At 45.5% G+C, this 15797-nt stretch overlaps 1 protein-coding gene across 1 annotated transcript in view; it reads left to right on the top strand.

The window, feature by feature from the left end:
• Positions 1-15797, top strand: part of LOC126456672 (brain-specific angiogenesis inhibitor 1-associated protein 2) — a 628716-nt gene that overhangs the window by 511802 nt on the left and 101117 nt on the right. Inside the window, exon 6 of the mRNA XM_050092414.1 lies at positions 15481-15681. Coding sequence (XP_049948371.1) covers positions 15481-15681 — 201 coding nt within the window. The remainder of the gene's footprint in view (positions 1-15480; positions 15682-15797) is intronic.

The following is a 15797-nucleotide window of genomic DNA, read 5'->3' as shown; positions in this document are numbered from 1 at the left end:
CGAATCTTTCCCCCATTTCTAATTTCAGCCTATAGTAGTAAATAAGTTTTTATAGGTTCGGTACCTTGAATCTGAGTGAAAACGCAGAAGATAGTCGTTGTATTTTGAAATTTGTTCACAAAAAGGGATGTATGCATATAAAGTTGTCAAACAGGATTTGTAATGTTAGTCTTTCGGCTAAGTAGACCACGACAAAACTGATGTTCCCACGCTGCCCGGTGAATGAGGATGCAAACGCAGCTTAATTTTTAACAATTAAACACGCTGACCACACTGGAAACATCTGATCCTGTTTCTATTTGTTGATTTCGAAATGTATTTCCTTTTACGAAAAAAGGTATAAATCTGTGGAAGTTCTACATCTACATATTTACTTCGAAATAATTCGCAAGCACTGTTCAGTACACGACGAGGGGTATGTATGACCAGTATTATCAAGTTTCTTTCTTATCCCAACACGTGTCAAACTACAATAAATTATTGTTTGTATAGTTCTGTATGTGGCCTAATCTGTCTTCATTCTCATCATCTCTAAGCGAGAGATCCGATGGAACCAGCATATTTGTCGAACAGTCTTTCTCGGAAACAGGCTCTCTAAATTTACCAAATATTCTTTCATGTGAATTTCGCTGTCTCTCTTCCAAAAGTTCTTATTGTTATCCCCCGAGCACTCCTGTTATACTATCGTACGAGCTACTGCACAGTTACTCGATACGCTGAACTATATTCCAGAATCGATTTTCTCACGGTCGGGGTAAAAAAAATGCACAAAGATTCTCCGTATTATCCTATCTTTCGGAAATTTAGGTGCTGTTTTGGAACAACTCAGTCATTGGACGTCTTCAGCTCCAGTGAAATGTCGTCCTTCGCAAAACACTTTTGGTGCTCAGGGCCACGTGAAATGCTTTCCTGGTCTGTGGGTTGCTGACCAGTGTTCTGTAGCAACTCATCTTAGCTTTCCTTTAGCTCCTTGCTGAATTACCTTCCTTATACACATCCGTACAGTGGGACGCGACTCGGAGTTTAGCTGGTTCGAATCCTGGTGGTGGATGAAATGTTCACTGTCGGTATTTGGAAAGCAAGCAGAGAAGAGGTGGTGGCGTAAAGTTTCTGATCACCAGTCTTTGCACCAATGTCCTGGATTAAATACAAAACCAATCCGCAACGTCTCACGAAATGAAGGCATCTGACACTTTTGTGGGACGTTAAGCTCGACGGTTGCTAATCGAGACGAGTGGGTTATGAGGGGTTACTGTGTTTCATCCTCTACTTCTCATCGTCATAAAACACAAACATAACATGACACGCATCCATTACGCTTACCAAGTTTCTAGAAGCACGCATAAGACACAGCTCTCATACATCCACAAGGAAAGGGGCCAAAGTGCGCGGAGAAAGAACACCCCTTCCGACAGGCGGCTTAACGCTCCCCGTGGTTCATGCCAGCCAACGACGTCGTAAAACATTTACAGTCAACACAAATGAGTTTTCCGTCGGTGCTTCCCTGAATATTATAGTACTGTTAAATAGAGAACACTTCCTAATGCTCTGCAAAGTTATGTTTATTTGGTCACTCTCAGCTTTCGGCTTATTAGGCCATCTTCAGGTGACAACTGAATATCGCAAACACAGATAAAGTTACGTGCGACATATACAGTTATTGTTTATACAGAACATACAAATATGAATGTAAAGCGTTTACATAAGAAATATTTACATATTCTGACACACAGAAGTAGTTACATTAAGGAAAAAAGGGAATCAAAGTTTTTTAATGTGGAAATACACTTAACAACAGATGAAAAATAGCGTTGAAATTAGAATTTTAACAAAAGCCTAATTTAACACAGCGGAGAAAGGAAACTGACTATTGCCATTTGATATGAAGCTGGCATTCAGTGACATAAGTTTGTTGATTTCCAGTAGTATAATCTATTTGCTTTTCTTAACAACTTAAAACTTTATAAGCTACGTCATATGAGTGATTTGTTAAAAGATGATCAGCAATCCTTCTTTCTTAATCTCCAGCTTGTCTCATGTTCATCCAACTTATCTACCACAACTCTGCCTGACTAGCCAATATAGACTTTTCCAGTGTTTGCACTTGATTTGTTACGCACTACATCGGGCCAAGGGAGCCAGTTCGTCTTTATTATTGAATAAAAATTTAGATTCGCTGTTGGTATTACAAATTCAGGTTTTTAGTTACGAGACTTTAATTTTTTTACGAAAATAAATAACATTTTGACAATATATGTTTATAGTCCGGAACCACGACTACAACATTTAAACGCCCAACAAAAGAAAATTCTGTTTACAATGGAGTTGGGAGATTCTTTTATAAGTTTATTGAACCTTAAAATAGATATTAGCACTTGTTTAGCATTTACAGAAAAACAATAGCTAAAGATACGCTAATCCCTGCAAGTTCCCAGCAGTCACACAGCCACAAACATGCAGCTTTCCATTCGATGACGCATCGCCTCGCATCTGTTCCATTGACTAAATCTGGCTTTCATATAGAACTACACACCGTCAAACATATAGTTTCCAGTAACGACTATACCTCTGCCCAGTACCAAACTGTGTAGTGAAGAAAGGTCTGTATTATTAAAGCGCAAAATGACAGCTCCAACATTTATTAACTGAACACGTAGAGCTTTTTAATATATTTTTTAAAAGAAACAAAGCGTATATGCCAAGGAAGAGAGTAAAACAACTTACATAAGCACAGTAATACAAAAAGTAGCTCTGGTAACTACTTAGGCAAGGGCACATCTACAAGGTACAAGTCGTTAGTACTTAAGTTCCATGCTGGCTACTCTGTTACGGGATAGAGGCCTATTTGAAAGTGACTCATGTCATCTGAAAAATAAAATGTATTGCCACTGGCCAATTGTTGTCCAACTAACTCGCGCTTGTGGCTGTCAGACTCCTTCCAGCCCGCCGTACATAAGAAGGTTACAAAACGGCCCCAATTGGAAGTTAAATTCTTCAAAATGCATTAACAATCCACCAACCATACCCCGTTAAATAATTAATATTTACTCGAGAAGATATCTTAAAACAAAACCCACTCAGACCATGGTACAAAATTTTACAAACATGTCAGTAACATACGTTAAAGTAACACCACATTAGATTACTATTGCACGATACTTGCTTTCCGCAAAGCCTTGGAGGCATCCTAAACTTGAAAATGGCACCTCTGTCGTTTATGAAAGACATCACTACACAAAACTTCTGCTCAACGGTTCGCTTGAAGTTGAAGTTTTCAATAACTTGATTGAAATGCTGACGGAAATATGGCGTTTCTGTGTGAAACCATGTTAAGAATTCTACATAACAACAACCATTACATCCTAAAAACATGAAAATATTACTCACTTTACTTAATAATTCGATTCTATGGAATGCTGGCCCATCATAAGTAATACGAAATTAAAATAGCAATTTTATCCAACCTATCTCTCCTAACTAAGATTATAGGAGCCATCACGCAGAGCGTCTATAGTCACCAGAGTCTCAGAAGGGAATGCCTAACCGTCTCCCCTCGTCCGGCGTCCACACACGGTGGCCAGAAGAGCTCAGAGAGTCAGCACAGGTGCTATTTGCCAACCTAACGGGGCCTGATAACGCGCGAGGAACTTACGTCTCTGTGGTCAAGTGCAGCCGCACTCTGCTTAATACCACGGTTGGCTAAACTGCATCAACACATTCATAGACCCCACAGCAGGCAGCCCACGCATACATCAACAGACGACCGCATTCACACTTGCAGACAATACTAAGAATGATAATTTTAGTAATTAACTATACTAAACACGATTTCGAATAATGAATCGAAATTGATCTTCCCTGAGTGTCAGAGGGACACTCAGGTGTGTTGTGTCAAGCCGTGTACCGGCTCACATGGAGCCATTACACCATCATGGGGAGGCCCAGTTATATTCTAAAGCCCTAAGAAAACCTTGGTAGATATAAAATAACTTACAAGACCGAGTTGCTAACCATTACAAGATACTTCTTAAAATATAATACATAAAAATTTACATCACACCGTCAAGTCATCACTGTGGCCCAGAATATTAAATCAGCTTAACACGTAAAGGACCAGTGTAAAATTTGTGTCAAGTTACCACTCGTTAGAGCTGGCTCGTAGAACATTAACGCTCAACACCCAAAGAGGTAACAACTTCACAAACACAAGCCACTGTGCCTAGTTAGCTGTGTCAGAAACAGCCACAACCAAATCAGAGGGCCGCGCGGAATGGCCGCACGATCAGAGGCGCCATGTCACGGATTTTGCGACCCCTCCCGCCGGATGTTCGAGTCCTCCATCGGGCAGGAGTGTGTGTTGTTCTTAACATAAGTTAGTTTAAGTTATTTTATATAGTGTGTACGTCTAGGGACCGATGACTTCAGCAGTTTGGTCCCTTAGGAATTAACACACACACACACACACACACACACACACACACACATACATACACACACACACACACACACACACACACACCATAGGCGCCGCCTGAGAGCTCTGAACCAGTTTACATGCTTAAATCCAACCACACGAGTTAGCAAACGAAACCTCAGACAGCCAGTATGAAATACACAATCTAGTAACGGGAATACTCTCGTAGATAGTCTAGATTAAAGAAACTTCTTGGCAGATTAAAACTGTGTGCCAGACCGAGACTCGAACTCGGGATTCGCAGGAGAGCTTCTGTAAAGTTTGGAAGGTAGGAGACGAGATACTGGCAGAAGTGAAGCTATGAGACCGGGCGTGAGTCGTGCTTCGGTAGCTCAGTTGGTAGAGCACTTGCCCGCGAAAGGCAAAGGTCCCGAGTGCGAGTCTCGGTCCAGCACACAGTTTTAATCTGCCAGGAAGTTTCATATCAGCGCACACTCCGCTGCAGAGTGAAAATCTCATTCTAGATTAAAGAAGCCTCTTTAAGCAACAGAAGAAATGTACCTTCTTGTATGTCATATTCCTTAGAACGCCTAACCATATCCATTCAAGTAACATTTTTCCCTCCTGTATGTTCAGTTGTACTTTTATAATACTCCGAAGTATCGTAGATAATTGCCATTCATGTAGTGCTGGGCGGTAATGCGGATTCCGGTACAATTACACGCCTTACGACGTGCTGCAATAAAACTGGCCAACATTCCTACAACTACCACGGCACACTTCTCGCAACTCCACCCTGTAACGGCAACCGGCATGTTACAAGTACTGCAGGTACCTTCTAGGTCGCAGGCCCACAACAAACTGCCCACCTTGGCCATTTCCGACACTCTTCACGGCAACCGCTTACAGGTTTCGCCACCGCACGGAGCGGAACATCCCCACGACAACTAACAAGTGTCGCCAAGTAATGCAACCCTGATTAACACATTACAAAGAAGAAAATACGTACATTTGCACTGCTTCTGTACGCTGGGCAACAGAAACCAGCCGTTAGGTGCAAAAACTGTTGCATCATTCTCTGTGGCCAAGAATCTAACTTCTTTTGAGGAGTTAATGGTTCAAATGTCTCTAAGCACTATGGGACTTAACATCTGAGGTCATCAGTCGCCTAGACCTAGAGCTACTTAAACCTAACTAACCTAAGGACATCATGCACATCCGTGGCCCAGGCAGGATTCGAAGCTGCGACCGCAGCAAGAGCGCGGTTCCGGACTGAAGCGCCTAGAACCGTTCGGCCACAGCGGCCGGCCTTGAGGAGTATACAACAGACCCTTGCACAGTTACTTCTTGCGAAGCTCGAACGTATTTCAAAGACGGAATCGATAAGGTCGGTGTAGGTGGCGCTCGCTCCCGGGAGGGAGCGTCCACTCTGGCGGACTGTCGCCCCCTGCTGAGACAGGTAATGGACGCTGAGCGCCACGCTTAAGAGGCCGTTGTTTGCGCCGCCCCTGCTGGCTGCAGCGTGGCTGATCCTCTGGCCAGCTGCGCCTCCCACGGCGCTTACCGGCGGCCCGCCAGCTGCTTGGCCCGCCTCAGCGCCCCACGCAGGTTGTGACACCTGCTGTCGCCGGGAGGGACGCCGTCCTCCGTCCACTTCTTTGTGTGCGTATCCTGCTGCCTGCGGGCCGAGACAAAGCCGAAAATCGCATTTGCGAAATGGTGCGCGCCCACCGGGAGATATCCATTTTGTTCTCCATTGGCTGCTTTCATCTCCATTCCTCACAGGCACCGCCGTTCTCTAGCCCTTCTGTAGTTTTCCCCGCTTCTCCAGACAAGAGAGCAGGAATGTCTTCTGAGAGAGGATAGCGAACCGCGCAATTCGCCAACGTAAGGCCGGAATTGAAGATATCGACTGTAAAGGATGGTTAAGGGGCAGGGCGACGAGAAACAGTTACTATACGTAGAGCATAGTGCGTTGACAGTTCCGCTACAACTGAGAATTGGCAGCTCCATTTCTAACTTTAATGGATGGATTGATGATTTGCCGGCCGCTGTGGCCGAGCGCTTCTAGGCGCTTCAGTCCGGAACCGCGCTGCTGCTACGGTCGCAGGTACGAATCCTGCGTCGGGCATGGATGGGTGTGATGTCAGATTAGTTCGTTTTAAGTAGTTCTAAGTCTAGTGGACTGATGACCTCAGATGTTAAGTCCCATAGTGCTTGGAGACATTTGAAACATTTCATGGATGATTTGGCAGAGGGGACCAAACAGCTTGGCCATCGGCCCCATCAAATTGGGGTAGGATTGGGAAGGAAGTCGGCGGTACTCTTTCGAAGGAACCATCCAGGCAATAGCTGAAGCAATTTCGGGAAAAAAAAACGGAAAACCTAAATCAGGGTGACCCGACGCGGGTTTGAACCGTCGTCCTCACTAATGATAACATTCTCAGGATGTGTACCAGAAACACTACTACCAGTAACAGTAACGTGTGCTGTGTTCGTGCCAGGAAAATGCTTCGAAGGGGCCATTTGTACACATCCGAGAGTGAAAGAGATGACTACGACTCAGACAAAACTGCTGAATATTTTCCTGAACACAAATGCGCTTCGCCGCACGGTCTACGGCGCCTTGTCACGGTCCGCGCGGATACGTCCGTCGGGACTTAGAGCCCTCCATCGGGCATGGGAGTGTGTGTTGTCGTTAGCGTAAGTTAGTTTAAGTTGGATTAAGTAGTGTGTAAGCTCAGGGACCGATGACCTCAGCAGTTTGTTCCCATAAGATCTTACCACAAATTTCCAAAAAAAAATTTACAAATGCTCTTCAAAAGTTCTTGCTAATAATGTAAAAGTGAATCATTATTTAAGCTAATAAACAATGTTCAGTTGTGTCCCTTACCATAGTTTACATGAACTCACATGACAGAGTGGTGGAAGAAATGTTAAGGATATTGCTTAACACTGTTTATATGCTGTAGTAAGGCAATAATAAAATTGATTATATACTGAGCTGAATTTTAATTTCTAAGGTTGTTATACCATATTGGTACAAAAACAGGTAATGCAAATCTTGGTATCATAAGCTAAAACACCATGGGCCTCATAAAAGTTTTTGAACGGTATCGAAGTAATGTTTCATTGACTCTACCAGCAAGTAAACAGTGGTAACTTAATGGTAATCCATGTTGAGTGTACTCAGTTTGAGTGTAAACAATGTTAAGTGCACATTGACGTATTTTAAGAACAACACTGTTCATAGAATTTACGATTTAAAAAAATGAATATTTGTAAACAGTGACATATCCCAATAAACAAATCACATTGGATATGTTTTAAATATGTGATTTACGGAATTTTATTGAACTTTTACTGCTCAGTTTCTGAAAAGAAGCAATTGATCCCTTAGCATTGTTTACATTCGAGATTCTCGATTATCACGTGACTTTAGTATAACACTCCAACTTACACCGAAATTTTAATAGAATTATTTGACCTGATCTTACACATTTGTTTATTATTAGCAGATGAATAATTTACGATGGGATGTTCTCAAATCGATTTTATGACAGGAAGGAAAATTACGTAGCATAGGTAATTTGCTAAATGCCTAATTATGGCTATTGCGCCAGAAAGAGGCGCATTATGTGTTGAAAAGTGTCGAAGATACTACTCTGTCAGTTATTTCCCAATCTACGACATGTACTGTCACTAGAATGATACCCCATTATTCTCTTTTCTGCTGCTTATACACTCCTGGAAATGGAAGAAAGAACACATTGACACCGGTGTGTCACACCCACCATACTTGCTCCGGACACTGCGAGAGGGCTGTACAAGCAATGATCACACGCACGGCACAGCGGACACACCAGGAACCGCGGTGTTGGCCGTCGAATGGCGCTAGCTGCGCAGCATTTGTGCACCGCCGCCGTCAGTGTCAGCCAGTTTGCCGTGGCATACGGAGCTCCATCGCAGTCTTTAACACTGGTAGCATGCCGCGACAGCGTGGACGTGAACCGTATGTGCAGTTGATGGACTTTGAGCGAGGGCGTATAGTGGGCATGCGGGAGGCCGGGTGGACGTACCGCCGAATTGCTCAACACGTGGGGCGTGAGGTCTCCACAGTACATCGATGTTGTCGCCAGTGGTCGGCGGAAGGTGCACGTGCCCGTCGACCTGGGACCGGACCGCAGCGACGCACGGATGCACGCCATGACCGTAGGATCCTACGCAGTGCCGTAGGGGACCGCACCGCCACTTCCCAGCAAATTAGGGACACTGTTGCTCCTGGGGTATCGGCGAGGACCATTCGCAACCGTCTCCATGAAGCTGGGCTACGGTCCCGCACACCGTTAGGCCGTCTTCCGCTCACGCCCCAACATCGTGCAGCCCGCCTCCAGTGGTGTCGCGACAGGCGTGAATGGAGGGACGAATGGAGACGTGTCGTCTTCAGCGATGAGAGTCGCTTCTGCCTTGGTGCCAATGATGGTCGTATGCGTGTTTGGCGCCGTGCAGGTGAGCGCCACAATCAGGACTGCATACGACCGAGGCACACAGGGCCAACACCCGGCATCATGGTGTGGGGAGCGATCTCCTACACTGCCCGTACACCACTGGTGATCGTCGAGGGGACACTGAATAGTGCACGGTACATCCAAACCGTCATCGAACCCATCGTTCTACCATTCCTAGACCGGCAAGGGAACTTGCTGTTCCAACAGGACAATGCACGTCCGCATGTATCCCGTGCCACCCAACGTGCTCTAGAAGGTGTAAGTCAACTACCCTGGCCAGCAAGATCTCCGGATCTGTCCTCCATTGAGCATGTTTGGGACTGGATGAAGCGTCGTCTCACGCGGTCTGCACGTCCAGCACGAACGCTGGTCCAACTGAGGCGCCAGGTGGAAATGGCATGGCAAGCCGTTCCACAGGACTACATCCAGCATCTCTACGATCGTCTCCATGGGAGAATAGCAGCCTGCATTGCTGCGAAAGGTGGATATACACTGTACTAGTGCCGACATTGTGCATGCTCTGTTGCCTGTGTCTATGTGCCTGCGGTTCTGTCTGTGTGATCATGTGATGTATCTGGCCCCAGGAATGTGTCAATAAAGTTTCCTCTTCCTGGGACAATGAATTCACGGTGTTCTTATTTCAATTTCCAGGAGTGTATAAAGGATGTCCATAATTAAAGTTCTGGTTTCAAGACACAGTAGGGAGAGGACCTCAGAATGACATCAAATTTGAATGGCACATTTGTTGTGTACGACTTCATACACAACGGTGAGCGGAGGTTGGCTACGGAGCGGTCCAGCAACTGTCTTCATAGGAAAGCTGTACAGGAGCAGAAATGATTAGTGAACAAGTAACTCTAAAAACAGAATATTTAATTAACTTGTATTTCTCGAAACATATGAAGACTCATTACAAATGATACAGCAAGAAATAGAGTCCGTCTATCGGAGTGTTACAAGCAAGAGGCTCCAAGCGCGAGACGGCTGGGTCACTGCTGCCTGCCATCCTATATCGTGGCTGCAGAGGGCGCTCGTAGTCCACAGCCGCTGGAAGCGTGGCTGAGCTGGCGTGCTCCAGTGGGTTTTCCGAATCCTGCCTGACAGCTACCAGCGTTGGACGGAAACTTGCTACTCAGTTATTAACTGTGACACGCCTGTGGGGGAGGTGTGGACACGTGATACCTCAATACAGTGTATAGCAAAAAGAATCATCCGATTAGGCATGTCTACATTTCTGAACCTAATGAACATTTATAATGAATTTTGTTTTTTGATGAACGGGAAAGTCAAAAAGTTTTTTTTTTTTCATACCTTTTCATAGGCGTTCAGCATGCCCCCCTTGAGGTGCATGACTTATGTGAATGCGGTATTCATATTGTTCCCACATCGCAGCGAGCGTGTCTTGAGTTACAGCTTCCACAGCTCCTATTGTGCGATGTCTCAGTTCATTCACTGTTGCTGGTAACGGAGGCATAGAAGCAGAGTCTTTTATAAGCCCCCACAAGAAATAATCACGTACAGAAAGGTCCGGTGACCTTGGAGGCCAGTAACATAAGGCTGAATCATTTGGTCCAGTGCGACCGGTCTATCGTTCAGTAATCCTCTGATTTAAAAATCCCCGCACTTCTAAATGCCGGTGTAGCGGTGCCCCAAACTGTTGGTAAATGAAGCCTTTCAAATTAGTTTTTCAGTTGTGGGAAAAGAAAGTTCTCCAGCATGTCGAGATATGTTCTTCCTGTTATCGGCAAAGAAAAATGGACCATACACCTGTTACCACGAAACAGCGCAAAACATACTAAATTTTGGAGAGTCCCCCCCATGTTGTACAACTTCAGGTGGTTGTTCCGAAACCAATATTCTCACATTATGACAATTCACCTTTCCATTTTAATGGAATGTTGCCTCGTCACGGAACACTAAGCGTGGAAAAAAACTGTCATCCTCCATCTTTCCAACAACGAAATTACATAACTCCGCCGGCTGCTGTGGCCCAGCGGTTCTAGGCGCTTCAGTCTGAAACGGCGCGACCGCTACGGTCGCAGGTTCGAATCCTGCCTCGGGCATGGATGTGTGTGATGCCCTTAGGTTAGTTAGGTTTAAGTAGTTCTAAGTTCTAGCGGACTGATGACCTCAGATGTCCCACAGTGCTCAGAGCCATTTGAACCATTTAAACAGAACACACGTTGTTGTTTGTCACCTTCACGAAGAGCTTGCAGTAGCTGAAGTTTGTATGATTTCATGTGCAAGCGTCGACAAAACACACGCCAGACGGACATCGGGTCCATGTTGTGCTGTTGAACTGCACGGCGAACGGATTTCTGCGTACTCCTTATGAAACTATGGGGGATGCTTTCGACATCTGTGTCAGACAATCGAGGACGGCCCGACGATTTGCGTTTACACAAACAACCTGTTTCTCGGAATTGTTCATGCCATCGTTTAATGCTCTGTGCTGTAGGAGGATCCACACCACACCTAGTACGAAAGTCACGCTGAACAGTTAATACTGAGCGACGCTGCGCAAAACGTAGAACACAAAATGCTTTCTGTTGTCCCGACACAATTTTTACTAGAACTGAAGTGGGCGCACCTCTGCTACTAGCGGGAACCATGTAAAATTTGAGTGTTTGCTCTTTCCAATAGTACGTTGTTCACGCACATATCTCAAACAACACAATAGTTATAATTATTTTAAAAATCGGATCATTCTTTTTGATACACCCTGTATTATTGATTTTTGACACAGCTGGAAACGTCGAGCAACAAAAAAGTTTAACAATAATGTTACCAATAAATTGCACTGTAAGTGTCTGAACGTCATTGGGGTCAGCTACAAATGACAGATGAATCGCAATACGACGGCTATGGTTTTAGTTGCACATTACTGTATCTGTACTGCTCAGTCTACATGCCTGTACTAAAATTCTGCTGCAGAGTGAAAATTTCATTCTGATGCCAGTACTAGTTCGACAATCAAAAGTTGTGGCACTGTTTACTTGGGTAAGCCTATCCACTACGGAAAGCGTACCACATCGCACAGGAAAAATCAGTTTTTTAATGTCCTGAGGCCAAAAAACATATAAGAATCAAAATTACAACGGGTTTTGATTGTCCTGGGATCAAAAAGCACATAAAATGCAAAATAGCATCGGTTTCTAACTATCGTGAGACTGATGCAAAACCAGTTCAATACGCTGTCCACCGTTTCCTGTCGAAACTTGAAATCGAGAAACAGCATCTTACACAACTGATAGGATTGTCTCAGGGTTCACGTTCAGCATGTTTTGCGCAATACGTGCCTTCAATTCATCTACGTTCATAATTGGAGCACTCAACACAACATCTTTCAGAAACCCACAGCCAGAAGTCACACGGATTAAGAACGGACGATCTAGATGGCCAGACTGAAGGGAAATAGCGGCTGATAATTCTATCATTTCCGAAATACCTCTGCAGCAGCAGCTTCATTCGCTGTCCAATGTGTGGAGGAACGCCGTCTTGCACAAAAATGATCCTGCACTCACGCATCTACACTGTTGAAGGGTTGGAATGACGTTGGTGCGCAAAAGAATCTCATAGCGTTTACCAATGACGCTGCACGTAACAGAATATGCAGGATTCCTCTTCTCGAAGATTACGGGCCTACGATAAACGAAGCCGTCAACCCACACCACACCACACAGTCACCTTTACAGAATGAAGTGGTACTGACTGATGCGCATGCGGATTTTCAGTTGCACAACATATGCTGCAGTTCGCCGAATTGGCATATCCTTGGAGATGGAAATGGTCTCGTCTGTCCAGAAAATGTTCCATGGCCAGTCATTGTCCACTTCCTTGGCTGGTTCAGATGGTTCAAATGGTTCTGAGCTCTATGGGACTTAACATCTGAGGTCAGTAGTCCCCTAGAACTTAGAACTACTTAAACCTAACTAACCTAAGGACAGCACACAGATCCATGCCCGAAGCAGGATTCGAACCTGCGACCATAGCAGCAGCGCAGGTCCGGACTGAAGCGCCTAGAGCCGCTCGGCCACACCAGCCGGCTTCCTTGGGTGGAAGAAATTCCAGATCTAACATTTGTCTTGCCGGTAGATCAGCAGGAAGGAATTCCTCAACATGGGTGACTGTGTATGGATAGCAATGCAGGACGTTTCGTAGGATTCTATGCATCGTGTACGCAGGCAAATCAAAAGTTTGTTCATTTCCCCGTGCACTGCACCGCTCGATCCCTCACGAAACTGTTGTGGCCACGTCTCCTAGCCGGCCGGATTGGCCGAGCGGTTCTAGGTGCTACAGTCTGGAACCGCGAGACCGCTGCGGTTGCAGGTTCGAATCCTGCCTCTGGCATGGATGTGTGTAATGTCCTTAGGTTAGTCAGCTTTAAGTAGTTCTAAGTTCTAGGGGACTGATGACCTCAGGAGTTAAGTCCCATAGTGCTCAGAGCCATTTGAACCACGTCTTCGACAATCGTCGGATTAGCTACTTTGTCGGATCAGCTGCTTTCCTCTCTCCACCACACCGCACTTCAAAAGGACCTGTTATTTCGAATTTTGTAATCACTTTCTCCTTACCCTTAGCATACTTCGGAAGAACTCCTTTGTTCATACCCTTGAGTGTCAGGAACTTCTGGAGTGCTACTGGCGCACAGTAATCGAACTGTAAAAGAGGTTTACCAGTAGCGCGCGCTCCGTGGCGACAGTTATGCGAGGCGTCTCTGATGCAAACCGAGGAACAGCCGTGTGCAGCACGTTTGTTGGTGCACGTATTCTGACCTTTTTTTTTAGCTCCCGGGTCAGCACGTCTGACCCGAGTTTGATTCCAAGGAGTATCAGAGATTTTTTTGAAACTTCCTGGCAGAGTAAAACTGTGTACCGGACCGAGACTCGATCTCAGGACCTTTGCTTTTCGCGGGCTAGTGCTCCACCATCTGAGCTACCCAAGCATGACTCACGACCCGTCCTCACAACTTCTGTTCTGCCAGTACCTCGTCTCCTACCTTCCAAACTTCGCACAAGCTCTTCTGTCAACCTAGCAGAGATTTTTTATCGCTCGGGGACTCCTCATCATCATCGAAACCCAAGTAGTCCACTGAAAAGACATGAAACTCGGCGGCCGAACATCTCCGGATGGGGACTCCCGTCATCAGTGCCATCCGATCTTTCCATTTCAGCTCATTAGCGGCATTTATTTCATCTACATCTACATCTACATGATTACTCTGCAATTTACATTTAAGTGCTTGGCAGAGGGTTCATCGAACCACAATCATACTATCTCTCTACCATTCCACTCCCGAACAGCACGCGGGAAAAGCGAACACCTAAACCTTTCTGTTCGAGCTCTGATTTCTCTAATTTTATTTTGATGATCATTCCTACCTATGTAGGCTGGGCTCAACAAAATATTTTCGCATTCGGAAGAGAAAGTTGGTGACTGAAATTTCGTAAATAGATTTCGCCGCGACGAAAAACGTCTTTGCTGTAATGACTTCCATCCCAATTCGCGCAGCATGTCTGCCACACTCTCTCCCCTATTACGTGATAATACAAAACGAGCTGCCCTTTTTTGCACCCTTTCGATGTCCTCCGTCAATCCCACTGGTAAGGATCCCACACCGCGCAGCAATATTCTACAGAGGACGAACGAGTGTAGTGTAAGCTGTCTCTTTAGTGGACTTGTTGCATCTTCTAAGTGTACTGCCAATGAAACTCAGCCTTTGGCTCGCCTTCCCCACAATATTATCTATGTGGTCTTTCCAACTGAACTTGTTCGTAATGTTAACACCCAGGTACTTAGTTGAATTGACAGCCTTGAGAATTATACTATTTATCGAGTAATCGAATTCCAACGGATTTCTTTTGGAACTCATGTGGATCACCTCACACTATTCGTTCTTTAGCGTCAACTGCCACCTGCCACACCAAACAGCAATCTTTTCTAAATCGCTTTGCAACTGATACTGGTCTTCGGATGACCTTACTAGACGGTAAATTACAGCATCATCTGCGAACGACCTAAGAGAACTGCTCAGATTGTCACCTAGGTCATTTATATAGATCAGGAATAACAGAGGTCCCAGGACGCTTCCCTGGGGAACACTTGATATCACTTCAGTTTTACTCGATGATTTGCCGTATATTACTACGAACTGCGACCTACCTGACAGGAAATCACGAATCCAGTCACACAACTGAGACGATACCCCGTAGGCCCGCAGCTTGATTAGAAGTCGCTTGTGAGGAACGGTGTCAAAAGCTTTCCGGAAATCTAGAAATACGGAATCAACTTGAGATCCCCTGTCGATAGCGGCCATTGCTTCATGCGAATAAAGAGCTAGCTGCGTTGCACAAGAACGATGTTTTCTGAAACCATGCTGATTACATATCAATAGATCGTTCCCTTCGAGGTGATTCATAATGTTTGAATACAGTATATGCTCCAAAACCCTACTGCAAACCGACGTCAATGATGTAGGTCTGTAGTTCTATGGATATGCCTCGGAATGTTTGCTTCGTAAGTTGAGGAGACTAGGAGTTTGTGCCCGCTGTGTTTCAGAGCGAGCAGAAGCGCTTTCTCCAGCAGCACAAGCAGCGGTCGGAGACGTACAGCAAGGCGGCGGCGGCGGTGAAGAAGCAGCGTAAGAAGACGCGCACGAAGCCGCCGTCGGTGGCGCTGGACCGCGAGGTGAAGAGCCTCCAGGCGCTGGAGGAGGAGCGCGCCAAGCTGGACGCCTTCTGCGAGGCCAGCCTCAAGACGGTGAGTCGCTGGCGGCGATGTGCTCTCCTGGTCGATCCGTGTCCGCGGGGAAACAGTATTGATCTTGTGAGTCTGCCGCGAGCAAGCCACTTTGTTTCTAGTCATCGAACTAATTG

This window comes from Schistocerca serialis, chromosome 2 (genome assembly GCF_023864345.2).
Source record: "Schistocerca serialis cubense isolate TAMUIC-IGC-003099 chromosome 2, iqSchSeri2.2, whole genome shotgun sequence".
Taxonomy (NCBI): Eukaryota; Metazoa; Arthropoda; class Insecta; order Orthoptera; family Acrididae; genus Schistocerca; species Schistocerca serialis.
The sequence above is the reverse complement of the archived record's forward strand: the minus strand, read 5'-3'. Positions and strand labels throughout refer to the sequence as shown.